General features: G+C 42.1%; 3 protein-coding genes across 3 annotated transcripts in view; 1 reads left to right on the top strand and 2 right to left on the bottom strand.

Moving 5' to 3' along the window:
* Nucleotides 1-16430, top strand: part of gba2 (glucosidase, beta (bile acid) 2) — a 173270-nt gene that overhangs the window by 135806 nt on the left and 21034 nt on the right. The window lies entirely within an intron of this gene.
* Nucleotides 416-7574, bottom strand: alox12 (arachidonate 12-lipoxygenase). The gene is made up of 15 exons (XM_072458778.1): nt 7501-7574; nt 6403-6549; nt 5604-5802; nt 4055-4136; nt 3849-3971; nt 3671-3777; nt 3342-3514; nt 3127-3270; nt 2330-2533; nt 2141-2227; nt 1521-1690; nt 1158-1279; nt 980-1080; nt 734-904; nt 416-659 (listed from the first exon to the last, which is right to left on the bottom strand). Exons 1-15 carry the CDS (start codon nt 7507-7509, stop codon nt 480-482), a joined length of 2019 nt encoding a protein of 672 aa, XP_072314879.1. The 5' UTR covers nt 7510-7574; the 3' UTR covers nt 416-479.
* On the bottom strand, nt 8453-16416 carry pelp1 (proline, glutamate and leucine rich protein 1). The gene is made up of 19 exons (XM_072458777.1): nt 16264-16416; nt 16032-16096; nt 15253-15358; nt 15014-15163; nt 14861-14932; nt 14734-14793; nt 14500-14656; nt 14264-14396; nt 14092-14179; nt 13876-13964; nt 13695-13808; nt 13320-13470; nt 13076-13229; nt 12954-13009; nt 12731-12861; nt 12538-12640; nt 10489-12021; nt 8927-9193; nt 8453-8854 (listed from the first exon to the last, which is right to left on the bottom strand). The coding sequence occupies exons 1-19, from the start codon at nt 16402-16404 to the stop codon at nt 8750-8752; spliced, it is 3675 nt and encodes a 1224-aa protein (XP_072314878.1). The 5' UTR covers nt 16405-16416; the 3' UTR covers nt 8453-8749.

Here is a 16430-nt window from a genome sequence, read left to right as displayed (position 1 = left end):
ATGACTATTCCTACCTCTACAGACAGCAAAGACCAAGTTTCATTTAAAAGGTTTTTATTCATAATAGGTTAATGAAAAATAATAAGAATAAAAAGACTGAATGACTTGCATGACACAGAATTTGACAGAAGTTCTACTGCTACATTTGTAGTTTTGTCATTACTGAATACATTTTTATGTTGTTTCATTTGAATACAAATCCCTTGACTGATTAATAATAATAACAACTTCAGTTTACGGTACACAAATTGACAAAGGAGAATAGAAAATACTAAAACTAATTGTTGTAATATAATTCACAGAAATACAAAAATTGTGCTACATACAACTTTCTGGACACAAAAAATAACAAGTATACGTCTAACAAATCATTTTAGTTTAACATTTTAAACAGACATGGGTAGTTAGAATGACTTCATTTAATGGATGTCATTATCAAACATCAGACTCACTTGTGCAGTACAGCAGTCATGTGTTTCTCATATTGTGATACTGTTTTCAACTCTGTTGGGCAGGAGAACCAAATACTGCAGTTCCAGTCCTTCGTTTTCACTTAAGATCTGCTCCTCCACTACTTTCAGCTCCTTCCTGAAGGTTTTAATCAAACCCAGCGCCTCCTTCTCAGTGAAGTACTGCTCTGCGTAGTGGCCCAGTGGTACCTGGTCATAAAAAACACTTAGTCCATTTGGACAAACAAACAATTCTTACTGGACAGAAACAGAGTTGCACCTACAGCATCGGGCTGTGGTCGACCCAGGTGCCACGTGATAGCCATCTGCACACAAGACTGACTGACATCTGGTAAGGTGGACATGATGGTATCTATGGTAACAGCATCCTTGTCTGTGGGAGGGGGTAACCGCATGGTGCAGGGTGTGTTAGGGACCCAGGCACACCAATCAAACTGCAACAAAGTGTTTAGAAATGTCATACCGGTCATTTAAATCAAACACCATATGCTTTACTTTAAGTTAAATACCTGTCCATTGTTGGTGGCCGCGTGCTGGGCTGTGCATGTCAAGATGATCACTGCAAGTAATGTAGACAACTCCTCTCGGCTTTTGAGAGAATTGGACAAACCTGGCGATAAACACATCATTACATCAACATGAAATCACTGACTTTGTAATGAAAACCCCTCGATCAAAATATTGGACCAAAATGAGGCAGCTCCGCGAAGCCTTCCTCTGCCACTTCTCTGATCCACGCCTGAAGCTCCTGGTCCTTCTCAACATCACAGTCTGATTTGTAGTACAACTGAACCATTCCTGTAACAAAACTGGAGAGATTTTAAAAAAATTTAAATGGTGAAAGGGTAAAGAAAAAATACATGTTTATCTAATCTATATTTGTTCAGAAACCGGGCATAATAACACATTTTGAATGAGAGTGTATACAGTACGTATTGCTAGAGAACTATTGCAATAATCACCATGTTTTGCCAAATGATTCAATGATCCCAGTACAATATTTTATAGCAGGACAAGGGGTGTCAATAAAAACAGGCCCATTTGTCGTACTTGTGTATGGCATCCCACAGCAGCAGCACATTATCCCTGTAGAAGTATTTAGGGATTCGATTCACGCCTCTGTCATTGAAGTCATGGTGAGGCTGCAACGAGCGATAAGTCAGATACTTGTACTCCCTTTGAGCGAGCATCAACAGAGCCTCTCCTCCCGTGGACACAACCTACAGAAAACATCACAATTAACACAGTTCCGCAGATATCTTTGGGACAGTTTAGTTTATACATTGGTAGGATCTTTTCCTCTTTCCTTTATTGGCCAAAGACATTACACTTTTATAGTCACAGTATGTATTTATTTTGCCAAACAATATGTGTTTTGGATGGTTTTATTTAATTTTTTTTTTTTTTTTTTTTTTTCTTACAGTGAGCTTGCATCTCCACAAAATTGACTCTTGCTTCATTTTTTCTATGTTTTTCCTTAAGCTAATATTCTCCGGAGTATGGCATGAAACCTGTTATAACTATGGCATAAAAACCTGTTATAACTATGGCATAAAAACCTGTTATAACTATGGCATAAAAACCTGTTTTAACTATGGAATCATGCAGATGACTTTCCACTTCCAGAAAATACATACTGTGCCTTTAAATAAAGTAATAAAAAAACGAACCCGTTTAAAGATGCCATTGGAGGAGATAAGTTGTGAGCGCCCCCTACAGTTGATTTCCAAAGTGTAGCGCTGGTGAGGAATCAGGAGCTTCAACAAACAGTCATAAAGCAGATGTGTTAAGAAAATCTATTGTAACAGGGGCCTTAGATCAAATAAATACATCTCAAACCAGAGAATATCTATCTATACCTTGTAAACTGGGTGAACTGCCGGCAGCTGTCTCAGTGTGGCCACACAGAACACCTCAGCCACCAGGTGTGTGCGCAGGAGGTGAGAGAGCACCTGGAAGACCTGGAACTCTGAGTGTCGCACCCAGGCCTTGGCCAGCAGCCAGGCCATCGGAGGGTCTTTGGGGAGGAAGATGGGCGTGTCCTTTACTGGAGTCTGTTCGAGCTGGAGACAGAACATTGTGTACAATAGATCTCAAATATGATTGGTCAAATAAAATGACATCATGACCACATTGTACAGTCACTCTATACCAGGGGTTTTTCCACTGGAGAGCTACTTTTACGACACAACATTGGTAGAGCCCTACTACAGTTAGCAGCCGCAAGAAATTGAGTTGATATAACAGTGACAGCTATAGACTTACATAGGGCTCTACTCAAAATATCGAGAATTGATGGAGATGTGTATCGTGATAGATAGAAAGATACATTTTCAAAAGACCTAAAATGCAGCAGAATACCGAAATGAAGGCGTCTTGTTCACACATCTGCACCGACAATCATGTGGAGCCTATTCCTTTGTATGTAATATGATTTTGACACATACAAAATAATGTGTACGGTTTCTTTAAGGATGTAGACCATGTGGCATTGGTAGACTTCATTTATTTATCTCAGTGGAAATGTCACGTAAACATAATGTAAGAATGAAAAAGAATACAACAGGAGAAGGTCATTCGCCCAGAGGAATTCCTTATATAAACATAGGTCACATGTCTGACTCTGGAGCCATGTGCACAGCCGGTACCCAATTACCTGTATTGCAATAGGAATGAGCCCGTCGTCTGGATGCTGGTACAGGAGACAGAGCGGAGCAGCTATGTACTGAAGTTTACCCTTAATAACATTGGCAGGAAGCCCATCCAGGATGCTGTAGTCCAGAAGAAAGACATTTCCCGCCTAAACAGGAGACATCGTTATTAGAAAATGGTTACTGCATTATACATATTCTTTATTCTTCTCAGTTGTACCTTGAGCTCTTTGTTCAGGTTGGTTTTGTGGGACAGCGAGCTCTGCACCATGTCGGCGGTCACTGGGAAGTTGTCTGGGAGCTTCGTGCATTGTTGGATCATCCGTGGGTTACAGCCGTTCAGACACTGGTATCCAAAGAACCAGTCCTCTTTCCAGTGCTCCATGCAATACTCTGGCTCGAGTGGACACAACCAAACAGCAACGTTTAGATCCAAGTGTCAAGCTTTATTTACTTTGTTTTATATTCGAGAGTAACTGACGACCCAGTGTGTGCAACTATTTCCAAACAGTTAATGTCTGAATGTCAGGCACATTTCCACGAGCTCACCGGCTATGGGGCTTCTCAACTTCCAGAAGATGCGTCTGAAATCTTCCAGGTCCCGCCAGGACTTTCCGAACTTGATGGCGAGTTTCTTCAAGGACAACTCCACCAATCTGTGAAGAAAGGAAATTTTAAATGTCCTTACAAAAAAAAGTATACACACAGCTCATCCGGTTGCACTCACGCATAGTGCAGAGAATGTTCAAAATCACTTCTCTTCTCGTTGTCGAAGCGTGCGTCTTGTGGTAGGTCGGCTTCAGTTGTAGCATCGATACAGCGAGGAATGCCTGGCGCCCAGCTGACCCATCTACAGGAGGCACCGTGTGGTCGGCCCAAAGTCAATAAAGGCATTTCAAACCAATACCAGGATCAGAGTATTTACTTACGCACCTGTATGTCTTCTGTCTCTCTCGTAGCTCATATTTTCTGTGGGCCATCAGTTCAGGAAAGGATTCATCTTTTAACGTTTTAGCTGTGGGACAGAAAGTAGCAGTTAATAAATGTATTATTAATAAAAACAGTCCATTTCACGACAGAATTTTGCCCTGCCCTCCACCTCACTTCAAAGATATTAGCACGAAGGTAAATATGAGAAAAGATTTGAGAAAAATGTCTTTGTTTAACTCTTTATTACCACTTTAACACTTTCTATCTTTTTAATTATAAACTATAATTTATAATAAAAATTCACACCTTTAGTCAGTTGTTTCGCCGGGCAAAGAATACACTATTCATCTTATTTTTCTCCGTAAACAACACACTTCTTCTGGTCAAACTCAAAACGTATCGCGCAATCAGTTCATTGGTAATTTTTCATTTAGAACAAAATCAAACTTCTCTCACCTCAGAATGACAGTGTTTTATGCGTCACTCATGAATTCTGCAAAAATCTGCACTGTTTTTCAGTCCATGTTTTTTTATACATTTCCTTTTCCCATTTACAGTTTGTTTTGATCAGGTTTTTATCATTGCTATAGATGGACCGTGTGTGTCCCTGATTGGCTAATCCACCTGTCAATCACGCCCATCGGAACCAGACTGATATTGACAAAACAAGACCAGGTATTTTAGACTATTGCTCAATGTGGTATTTTTCCAGAACCTTCACATTGTGGGCGTGGCGCTGATTCAATAACACTCAGGTCAGGGGGCAGGAGGTGGGAGGGGTCCAGACAAGATTGTGGCGGTCAGTAAGCCATTTGTGAGTAGAATTGGAAGTATATTCACACAGCAAGGTCCAACCATGGCCCATATTCAACCATTTGGAAGAAGAGAACACATGTCCCAAGTTTATTTCAACCTTTAACAGCTCCAGGACATATTATTTGACAGTAGTTTGGCAAACTAACTGCACTTCAGTTTTTGGTTGGGTGAAAACGGGGGCTTTTGAAGAGGGTTTGCAGTTGTATGTTTAGAATTTCTGACCCCACAACTCAAATAACTTATGCAGTGATCGAATAATCTTGTACACGTGCCGTTTTCTGGGTTAACACGTACCACATACTGTCACTACTCACAAGCAATTAAGGCCATATTCATGTGCATATAACTGATGTAAATAAGAGCGTTTACTTACCATTAGTATTATTTAGTCTTATGCTAGCTATTTTTACTTCATTTTATTTTATTTCATTTTTATCCTTTTATTTTATTGTATTTATTTATTTTTCCTCCATTCCCTATTAAAATGAGAGGCGTTTTGTTAATAAGAGTTTTTTGTTTTGTTCATAAGAGTTCTTCTATTAAGAGTGTTTTTTTTCAAACTTCCTATAAGTTATCTGTCCTTCCCTCTGTATCTACTGCGTTGCAACACCAAAATTTCCCCATGTGTGGACACTAAAGGATTATCTTATCTTATCATTTTCATCAGTCTTGACTTCTTAATCTTAATTTCCCACAGCTCTGAATGTCATCCTGCACATTCAGAGTCTTATCTTACCGGCTCCTTCTCTGATCTCCAGTCTAATGTCTCCCACTAGCCAGCGGTAACAGGGGAATGTGTCCATGTCCCCATGAGGCGTCTCCACTGTGACATAGCGACAGAACCAGTTGTCTTCCACCCAGTACCTCTGCTTTTCCAGTCGCACCAGCAGCAGACGGCCCAAGGGGGTCGAACTGCTCACTTTGTATCGGTCTACCTGAAAGAGAGGGGGGAAAGGTGGTCGAGATTAACATTTCTACAACAGTGATGTGTGTTTGATGTGATGTGTGCGTCTTAGATGGGACAATGGAAGGAGGAAAAACAGGAAAAACAAAAGGAATTGTGGGCCAACCTCTCAAAGCTAGATACCAGTACTTGTAATAACAAAGACATGTATAAAATCACAGACAGAACAAAATTTGACTTTCCTGGATGGTTTTAGAATGAGCTTTATTAGACCTACTGCACCATATTGCAAGAAAATATCTACATCGCATTAATCAATTTTGCAGGAAAATAAATAAATTCCAACAACAGACAGTTCTTTATCCGACAGAAATGAACTGTAATCTATTAAAAATCAGACTTTACCCGAGATCTTTCCTAGAATCAATAAACTATTGCAAGAAAAACACAGATATATCGAATATTGCATCCTTTTCTCACATCGGTCAGATCCAAAAGAAAGTATGTCGTAATCCCTGTGGTAGTGAAATCGGTATCGAGTGTACTTGCTTATTATTATTGACCTTATTGTACTGTACTTGTATTGTACTCGTGACAACACCAATTACAAGTGGTCATTCTTTCCACTTACAGCTCCTCTACAGAAGTCCAGGCCGGGGTTGTCCAGCAGGGTGCGCTCACTCTCTCCCAGCTCCCCCAACAGAGTCACATAGACGTAGTTGTTGGTGCCTGAGTACTCTGATGTCCCGGTTGCCACGGTTACAGTGTAGATCTCTGACTAGATAGAAAGGAGAGATGATAAAGTCACAGTCACACATGCTGGTTTGGTTTGACAACGAAGCTGAATCCTGGCCTCAAATATAAACTTATAATCCTTCACTTGATATAAACTTAGATCAAATTTCTTGCACTCTCCCAAAAGTTCAACCTTGAAAAATACTGAAGAAACATTCAAATATGCAGTAAAACGTTTTTAACATGGGCTTTACATTAAAAACACACAAACCAAAACAGTGGCTTTGAATTTCCACATCATGTTTGTGCAACGTCTATGCTGAAAACTGCTTAACTTTGTGGTATTAATGCATCACATTTAATACATTACATATTAACCAAATACTTAACTATGATCAGAATAGGAAATAAATCATGAATATCAAACATTCATGCCACCACTCATTTGGGCACAATACAGTCAACTAACAACAATGTCATATATATTCATGCGGTCTCAACATCTGGATATGGATCATTAATAATAAGTGCTTTGTAAGACAGATTTGGACATCATTTGAACATCATTTGAGAGTTATGGGTCTTTAGTGTGATAGAAAAAGGTTTCATATCTTTCAGTTCAGCTTGTGAGAAATGGGAGCAAAAACAAAAGTGTTTTTTTTTCTTCAGTGTAGTAGTAAAGACCAGGACTCTGGCCATGTTAGAGAAAGACATAACAAAGTCTGTAATAGTTTGATAGAGTTAGAGCAGACCACACAGAACAATGGTAGAAATGGAGGTGTCCTTGTGGAGACTCTGCAGGAGATGGTCCACCCCAGTTTCACATTCCTGTATGAAAAAAGCTGCTTAAAAGCCAAACACCAGCCTGAAAGTGAATACTTGTGAATGTAACGTGAGAGCTGGACGGGTCACAGATGGAAAAACCTCATTATGCTTTGTGAAAATCAGGCACACTGTTGTTATTGTACATAGTAATAGAATAATTTGTACTTACCTCAGTCATCTTTACTCTCTCTGATCACTGGTCTTGGTATGATATAACTCCTCTGTAGAACGCAGACGTGTGACTGCTTACTTTCCTCTGGATTCATGAATGTAATGAAAGTTCAAGCCCATCCCTCAACCTGCAACACACACACACACTTGTTTAACCGTCTGTATGAGGACATTCAGGGCAGTCCACTATGTAGGTGAAGAAGACACACCCTGAGCTGCTGCATGGGACGAGAGCGCAGATATAATCAGAGGAATGAGAGTGAAGAAAAGGACAGATCAGGAAAGATAAGGAGCAAGTATCATCTGTACGCAAAAAAAACAGTAGAATGAGTAGATGAAGGAATGTAGCAGTAGAGGAAAATAGTGTGAAACTGACTGAAAGTTTCATTTAAATTAGGAACTTTCACTGATGTCTTACCCTTCTGCTAGATGGCCTACAGAAAACAGACTTTGGACGAAATTATCTTTTGCTTAAATGAGAAAAATCCCACAATTAAATGACCTGGATAACTTTTAAAAAGACAATAAATGCATTAAAACACCATCCTAGAATGAGTTGAGAAAATGGACAAGTTAAGCAAGAAGTGGAGACAGAAGTGAGCGTTGCTTGTGTGGGAGGATCCATGTTGGACAGTGACTGGACCAAAGATAGTCTAGCGGACAGAGCAGAGCATTCTCAGAGGCCTCATGTGTTGACCCAGCTGGACTCACACATTATTTACATTTGTTCATATCAAACGTGACCAGGGCCCAGAAACATAACATTTGTTACATTACCGAGTGCAACAAAGCTTTCCACAACTCGTTTTGAATTCCAAAGACAGATTTATACATGAAAACTTTCACATTGTTAGTTAAGCACAAAGTAACCAAACCTATTCAATTAAAGAGTTTTCTTTTTAAGCAAAGCAACGTTTCTCTTGAGAAAAATTAAAGAACAAATAAAACAATTTTAGAAGTAGTTATTTATGACAGTGACCATAAAAGATACACACAGAGCAGGAATAATTGCATGGTGCTTAAAGTACACAAGGTTGTCTAGAATGAAGAGCTGCAGAGTGGTGGACACATTTCCACTCTTGTATAATCATGATGAAATGTCATTTGAGCTTCCACTTTCCTCAGGTGATGCAATCGTGTGTGGCTATTGGCAATAAACGTTCTGGTTCAGACACGTAGAAAGATGCAGGGGATGATGAGGTAAACAAATACTGTAAAAATAAGCCGTAACAGGAGCTGGATTGTTGTCACTTCTGAGTTGGCTTGTCTGATCCTGAAGGTGCCTCTTCTTCTTCATCAGGGGGGCAGGCCACAAAGTCCGCCAGCATGGAGGCCATTGCATCTTCATCACACTGTGGTGGAGAGAAAAGGGATGAGTGTATTGTTGCGGTCTTATTACAACAGCTAAAATGCTGTGGTTATACCTTTTTCTTCTCGTTACTCTGCGCCGTGTCCTCCTCCCTCTTCCTCTTCACTCCTTTTCCCTCCTCGTCATCGTTGTTTTGTTCCGCTTCTCTCTCCTGCTCCACTTCGGGGTTGTCTGTCAGTTCCTCGTCTTGTGCTGTTGTGGCCTGTCCTGACGCGCTGTCTGACTGTCCCATCTGAGAAAGCCCCTGCTCCTCCTCTAGATGAGCACTGGCCATAGTTTCACTCCCGCCAGCCTCCTGTGACGTCTCACCCGCCTGCTCCTCCTGAAAGTCACACAAGGGAGTCAAGTCACATTTTCAGGATTTTTTTGAGCTGAACTACAGTAAACATGGATTCATAAACTAATATTTATAGCAATTTTATCCTCTGTACAGTTAAGATGCATACAAATTTAGTCCAAATAAAAAATAAATAAATAAAACTTAACAATAAAAAATATATTGAATTGTGATGATAGATTTGTGAATATTTAAGGAATGTCAATTAAAAAATGATAAAAAACAGAAAAAAACATTAGAAAAAGAAAGACACAAACATTAGATAATGTGACATCCGCAGTGTTTTCCATAGATTCTGTTGAGACTATTGCCTGAGCAGCTAAGACCACACACTTTGATACTTCACAAAGACGTTTTGGTCTGGAACTGTATTTGGTCTCCACAATTTCAGGCGAGCAGTTATTGACCGGAGAAACGCGTGGTCCGTTTGTGTCAACACATAAATAACACAGACTAACAAACTGAGCAGATTTTTGCAGAGTCAACAAGCGAAGCACTAAACTCTAAATCTCATGTAAATCAAGTTATATAGTTTATTCTGAATGATGCAGGATATTATACAGAGATGTCTTCTGCGTTTGAAAAACACTTTTAACAGTTCTAACCACAGCAGGTAATTTGTAGCATTCGAACAGAATGCAGAAGTGACTGGCTGGTCAGGCAACTGAGACAGGCGAGTATAAATATCATTGTTATTGCCTCCATTATAGCTTAAACAGTCTTTTTTCCTTTAACACACAAATAATGTGCATTATTTGTCTTTATTTGTCTTGTATTACCCTTTAAACATGCTCTTAAGTACTTTAAGTTTGGCATCTCATGTTCTAAAATCTGCCGTTTCCCATGGCATTAAGTTTTGATGCCATTTACTGGCTGAAAAAGGAATTACACATGTTAATAATAAACTGGAATGTTTTCTCTGAGATGCTAGTTAGCCACGCGGTTGTACTAATTGTGATTAGACGGGAGAAATCCACAGAGCAAATTTTGCAATGATTTAGGAACTTAAAATAGAGTGTTTTTGAGGCTTGGAGGGGAGAGGACTTTCTAACCAGGATTCATCAAACTAGCGTGAATAAAGCTAAATGGAACTCCAGGTAGGTTTATGATGAGGGGCAAACTTAGAGCATAGCTAAAAGCTCGAAAAAGTTTATTCAGCATGATATCAAAAATATTAAAAGTCCTTTAAACTGTGCGCTTCTTTTGATGTGCGTAAGACGACACGATTAGTCTCCTCTGTTCATGGGAAACACTGCATACCTACACGTGAAAAAACCTACCGGCTGATTCTCAATGGGAGCCTGCTCGTCCGATGAGTCTTCTATCTCCACCTTGCCGTCTTCTCCCTGCTCCCACCCGGCTGCCTCCTCCTGAGACGTCTCCCCGCCCTCCGTGGTCTCCTCCTCCTCCCCCTCCAGAGCGCCCCCCGTCACGCACAAGATCTGAGGCATGGTGGGGTCCATGGTGGACTCTCCCTCGCTCTCACGTGCCTCCTCCAGCACGCCGATGCTCTCCACCTCCTGCATCTTGAGCTCTGGGTACGCCTGCGCTTGGACCTCCTCTATGCCGCCCTCCGTCTCCGCCTCCACGCTGAACGGCTCTTCTATGGGTTCCTCCTCGGCCAGAGCTCGCACCGCCCTCACCTCCTCCGTCCCGCTCTCGTTGGCTTTGTCCTCCAAACCCTCGAGCGGCGGAATATCTCCATCCTCGTCCTCCTCTTCCTCCTCCTCCTCCAGCTCTTCGGGCTCCTCCTCATCGTATTCGTCGTAGTCTTCTCCGTCGTAAAACTCCTCCCCTGCGTACTCGCTGCGCTCCTCCTCCTCCTCCTCTTCCTCTAGGCCTTCCTCATCCTCATCCTCCATGTCGTCCATATCTTCCTCGTCTTCCTCCTCCTCCTCCTCCTCCTCGTCGGTGCTGTTGATGTTGATGACGGCAGAGTCCTCATTGTTGGCAGCAGGCGGCGGTGGTGGCGGTGGGTGCTGGAGGGTCCTAGATGGCTGGCTAAGCTGGTTTTGAAGCTGGTGCAAAAGTCCTATTGGCGCTGCAGTGTTGGGCTGCATTAGCATTTGCTGGAGCTGAGGCCGTCCTGACAGCGGTTCCCCTAAAGTACCAGGGCCCGGGAGTGTGTTGGGGCCCATCGGAGGAACCAAGGACACAACAGAGACATTTGAAGGAGGGAATGAGTTCACAGTCGAGTTTGACGTGCTCAGATGAGGTGAGGAAGTGGTTAAATCATTGGCAAGGGACAGCCCGTCTATGGTGGTGGGTGCTGATGGTGCGGTTGCCATTGAAACAGCGTCCCCAACTGGTAAGGGGACAGTGGTGGCTCCGGGAGTAGGTAAACTTTCTTCTTGCTGGTTGTTCATGTCGAGCATTCCTGGTGGGACAATCACCACGCTGTCGTCTGAATCACTCGCCAAAGAAATCTCCACATCCTCGGCTTCTTCTTTGTCATAGCGCACAAAAACAGGCCGCTGCCCATCTGGGGGCCCCACAGCAGCTGAATCGGGGTGAGGGTGCATTAAGTCACCCGCAGAGTGGCCTTGTCCTGGAAGTCCCGGGACCAAGGACAGGTGGTTCTCCAGGGATCCCAGCAGAGAGCCATGGCCCAGGCCCAAGGAGTGGCGGGACGGGAAGGAAGGGGCACCGTTAGCGCCAACCAGAAGAGTGGGCAAAGTTAGTCCTGAATTGGGTCCCTGGGTAGACGGGGTGGGTTTGAGCGTGAGAGGGGGTAACGGCAGTGCGATGGAGGGGGTGCGAGGGTGGAGGAGGAGGTTACAAATGGTCAATGCCTCAGTGCAGAATGAAGACACCTGGAAACAAATTAACATAACAAATAACAATATAATGAGAAGTAAACATAGATATTTTTTTTATGAATAAAGGCAACAGATTTTTTTTTTTAAACATCTAAAATCATGATTTTAGATGGTTGTCTACCAAATGTTTCTTTGGTAACCCATTTCTTCGAATATTATTCAAAGAAATTACAAAATTTGGTAGACATTACATAAACTATACCACCTTTTCTTGGTAACTCATTGCATAATCAAATAACAGCAGTTACACAATTTTACAGCAAAACACTATACAAAACTAAAATAAGGGGAAGCTGTAGCTGTTTAATTTGCATATAACATTTGCATATGTCAAAATAGGTTGCTTTATCCAGCGGATCTAATACAACATATTTCCTACAAGGCAAATGAGCTCCATTAAACTCAGTAAACAACACATCCAGAACTTTTTGATACAGGTATATCTGTCAAATAAATCGGGTTGTATTTAAATTGTAAAGATGTTTAACATTAAATATTTTGAATCTTAACCTTTGTATTTCTGTCTGTCCGGCCTCTGCTCAGGATGGACACAGCACATGTCAAAGGAGAAGGCCAACATGGAGAAGGAACCAGGACCAGAGCCAGCAAAAGCCTATAGTTTTACAAGACAGGAGAACAAATCCTTGTCAGACCTGGGTACCAGTTACACATTGTACGAATTGTACAGTAGTGTAGTACATACTTATAGAGTTCTTGTCTGCTCAGAGCGCTGTTGTACTGGCCACTAACGCCCCCTACTGATTCATATAAGTTGCTGCTATTCTGCTGCTGCTGAAGGCGCACACACAATGGCAACACCACATCATGGAGGCGCTAAAAACGACAAAAACAATTATAATGTATTATGTTATATGGCCAAATAAAAACGACAACTGTTCTGCCTTTGATAGAGATAAAATATGTACCTTGTGGATGTCATCTTTTAGCAGTGTACCACAGGTGAGAATAATTTCTCTAATAACTGTAAATAGTAGTACAAATTTAAAACAATTCAGATGTGAATGGGTAAAAAGTATAATAATCTTACCTCTAAGGGCTGAAATACATGTATCTACGTTGGCTAGTTGGTCTCCCTTTCTCTGGAGCATGGGTGCCACAGAGTCTGACATGACCAAAGTCTTGGTTCGGCGAGGACCAGGCTTTCCTCCAGAGACCACATCAGTGGACAAGCCGGCACGAAGCTGCAGATAGTAGACAAACGATCATTGTAATTTGACTCTACTTTTAATGAAGGAACATGTTTATCTAAAAGAGTCAGAGTAAGTTGTGACCTTGATGGCCTCTGCTCCAGGTGTGATCTCTCCCAGCAGATGATTGAACAGATGTTCGGAGTGAACCGAGCTGCCCTGGAGGATGTTTGCAGAGGCTCCAGCCACCTGCAGCCAGAGCTCTAAAGCATTGTACACAGCGACCCTCACGGAACTGAAGACCACAAAAACATTAATATCAACATGAAGTAAAAGCATGTCTTTAGATTGAACAAGGCATCACCGCACATTCATAAAGAATTTGGATCTTTTTAGCCATGTGATTATACTCTCGCTTTTACAGGGTATAATGAGGGATTACACAAACATGTATAATCTGTTAATCTTTTCCAATATGAAACTGGCAAAGTACATGACATAACATTGTGTATTACATACCTGTATGCCCTCTGATGGCCCAGACTGGCCTCAGGCAGAGGTGTCCAAGCAGACAGAGTCTGTGAGAACAACCTCTGCAGTACTACAGCGTACTGAACCATTCCCACGCGTGTTCTGTAGGAGAAATCGTATTTATTGTCAAATTCTTAACAATATACAAGTATAGTGCCATAGCACTTACGCTGTAATAAGTGCAGACAGGACTTCCAGTGTGTTGGTGTGTATGATGGGTAAGACCAGCAACCGCACACTTCCATCCCCAGTTAAATTCTGAGATATAAGGAGATACAAATGCACTTTTCAAAGCATGATGATAGACTATTATTACTGTGCTAGTTATTATGAAATGTTCATAAACATAAAATGAACAACAGAATAATAAGTCATGTGTCCTTACGATGCTTTTAGAGCTGACAGCAAGGGCTCGACACACCAGGTTTAGTATTGGTCTGACAGGAAGCCGGACTGCTGATGCTGGATCCACCCTGAGGGTACAGCAATGAGCACCATTTTCAATATTGTTTATCAAATAATTCTGACAATGTTTTTGATAAATCTATGTTTCTTACCTGAGAGTATGTTTTAGCGCCAAACAAACAGCTGTGTATCTGTGCTGGAGCTGCAGCACCAGGAGAGGGTCTGATTGGTCGAGCATAGGGAGGGCCAACTCCACTCCTGGGCCTTCATATTGAACTGTTCCTTCTACACAGTGGAACGAAAGGCAAAATAGCAACGCAGGAGAGAATGTGTGTCAAAACATGATATACATTTTTAGTGAAAACTGAATGCTTCCTCTGCGATGTACCAGTTTCTGATCCATGGTAGATCTGATCCAGCAGGACATTGGCTGACGCAAGCAAGCAGTGAATCTGGGTGGTCCAGCCCTCTGCTCTGCCTGCCCCCACTCCCCGATCCAACAGACCCCCCAGGCACGGCAGGCGACCATAACACTGACACGCCATCTGAAGCAATAAAACAGCAATCAACATCAATACTGGCACAAACAATTTGGGAAAATCACAATATGATGGTGACAAACCTCTTGGGTTTTCTTGTTAGCGCTATCCATTTTCGAAAGGAAATAAGCTCCAAGTTTATCCTTAGGGAAAAAAATGCATTAAGACACATGTATAAGCTACAGATATTTCAGAATCCACTAGACTTACCCTCATTGAACCACAGGCTCGTGGGTAATAGTTCATACAAGCGGTCATCCCTTCCATAGCTGCCAAATCACACTGGCAACACAAAAGATGGATGAACTTCACACATGAATAAAGATTCCCACGTTGAACAAAAAATATCACTACAGTACAAACCTCTGCTTTAAGCGCCAGTAGGGAAGTAAGAATGCCCAGGATGCAGTTTAGACCCACCTCCCTGGACAACTCTGCGATCTGTGAAGAGTACTGCAACACGTCTTTTAAAATATTCACTGCTAGCTGAATGGTCTGGACTGGAGCTTGAGACTAGAGACAGAGCGATACAAAAAATAGAATGTATGAGAGTTTTTTTCAAGATGGTCAACGTAGTATTTGTAATGGTTTAATGAGGTTACCTGGATAACCTGTTGAAGGGAGCGCAGCCAAGAGAGGCAGTGCAGCTGGAACACTTCACTGGAGCTGTCCTTGACCAGCATCGAGAGCAGACACAGCCCTTCAAACCTGCAACACAAAACAACATGGAAATTAATCTCATATAAATTCAAAGCTAAGTAATCTTGTGCAGCAAAGTCCAACAACCTACAGCCTGGGAGCCATTAGCAGCCCAATTTTTGCTGGCCCTCCTGGTGAATTTACCACTATTTTATAAATCCTCTACAATAAAGTTCTGGATTGTGATCACTCATCATAGAATTTTCTGTTAAACCAATGGAGATTAAGACGCTAATTATGAAATTTAGCGTTTATTCAAAACTATTCAAACACTTGGACAGACTTTATTTAATAGTAGTGGCTCAGCCGAATATCAGGTATATAATAAAGCATACAAGTTATTATTCATTCATGCCACACTTAGTGGTAGTAAGCTACTATTTTAGCCACAGCTGCCAGGGGGCAGACTGACGTAAGCGAGGGTGACAATTTGGGTCATCGGCTCCTCCAACCACCAACACTGGGACACCAGTTTCATACTAGGCAATATGGGTGACGTGTCTTGCCAATCGACACGAGTTTCCTCTAGCCCCCACTGGGGCACCTGTTCCACAACGGAGGCACAGTCAAACTGACTAGGCCCACACCTGAATTTTTTAGCCTCATACTCTGTATTTATGAAGATGAAACACATACATTCTAATTCTTCACTACAATAACATTATTGACACTGTCTTCTCACCTGGTTTTACTCGAGCTAAGTTTGGCATTGCTAAAGCCCACGATACCTCCAACAGCACTCGCGCCCTGTGAAAAGAAAACACTGATTTATCTCAAAGATATGACCATGTCCCACACAGATCCAGATCCCAGATGTGCAGCACAACAAAGCTGTCCATGATTATATCCAGGTGTAGCTGTAGCCTATGCGGCTAACGCTGGAGCCTGTACTAACGCGGCGCTTTGGTCTTCACCTGTGTCGGGAACACGCCATGCTCTCTGTAGCTGGACAACAGTGCCGGTAAATATTCCGGCCGCTGCTCTTTCAGAACCGACACCAAACCCTCGGTCAGACGCATAGCAGACGGGCCATGCAGCCAGGACGACGCAGCCATCTTTACCTCCGCCGGCGCCGCACACA

The sequence above is a fragment of the Eucyclogobius newberryi genome, unplaced genomic scaffold (genome assembly GCF_026437365.1).
Source record: "Eucyclogobius newberryi isolate DKJ021-1_F unplaced genomic scaffold, fEucNew1.0.hap1 SCAF_22, whole genome shotgun sequence".
NCBI classification, from domain to species: Eukaryota; Metazoa; Chordata; class Actinopteri; order Gobiiformes; family Gobiidae; genus Eucyclogobius; species Eucyclogobius newberryi.
Note: the sequence above shows the minus strand (reverse complement) of the source record. Positions and strands in the feature narration are given on the sequence as shown.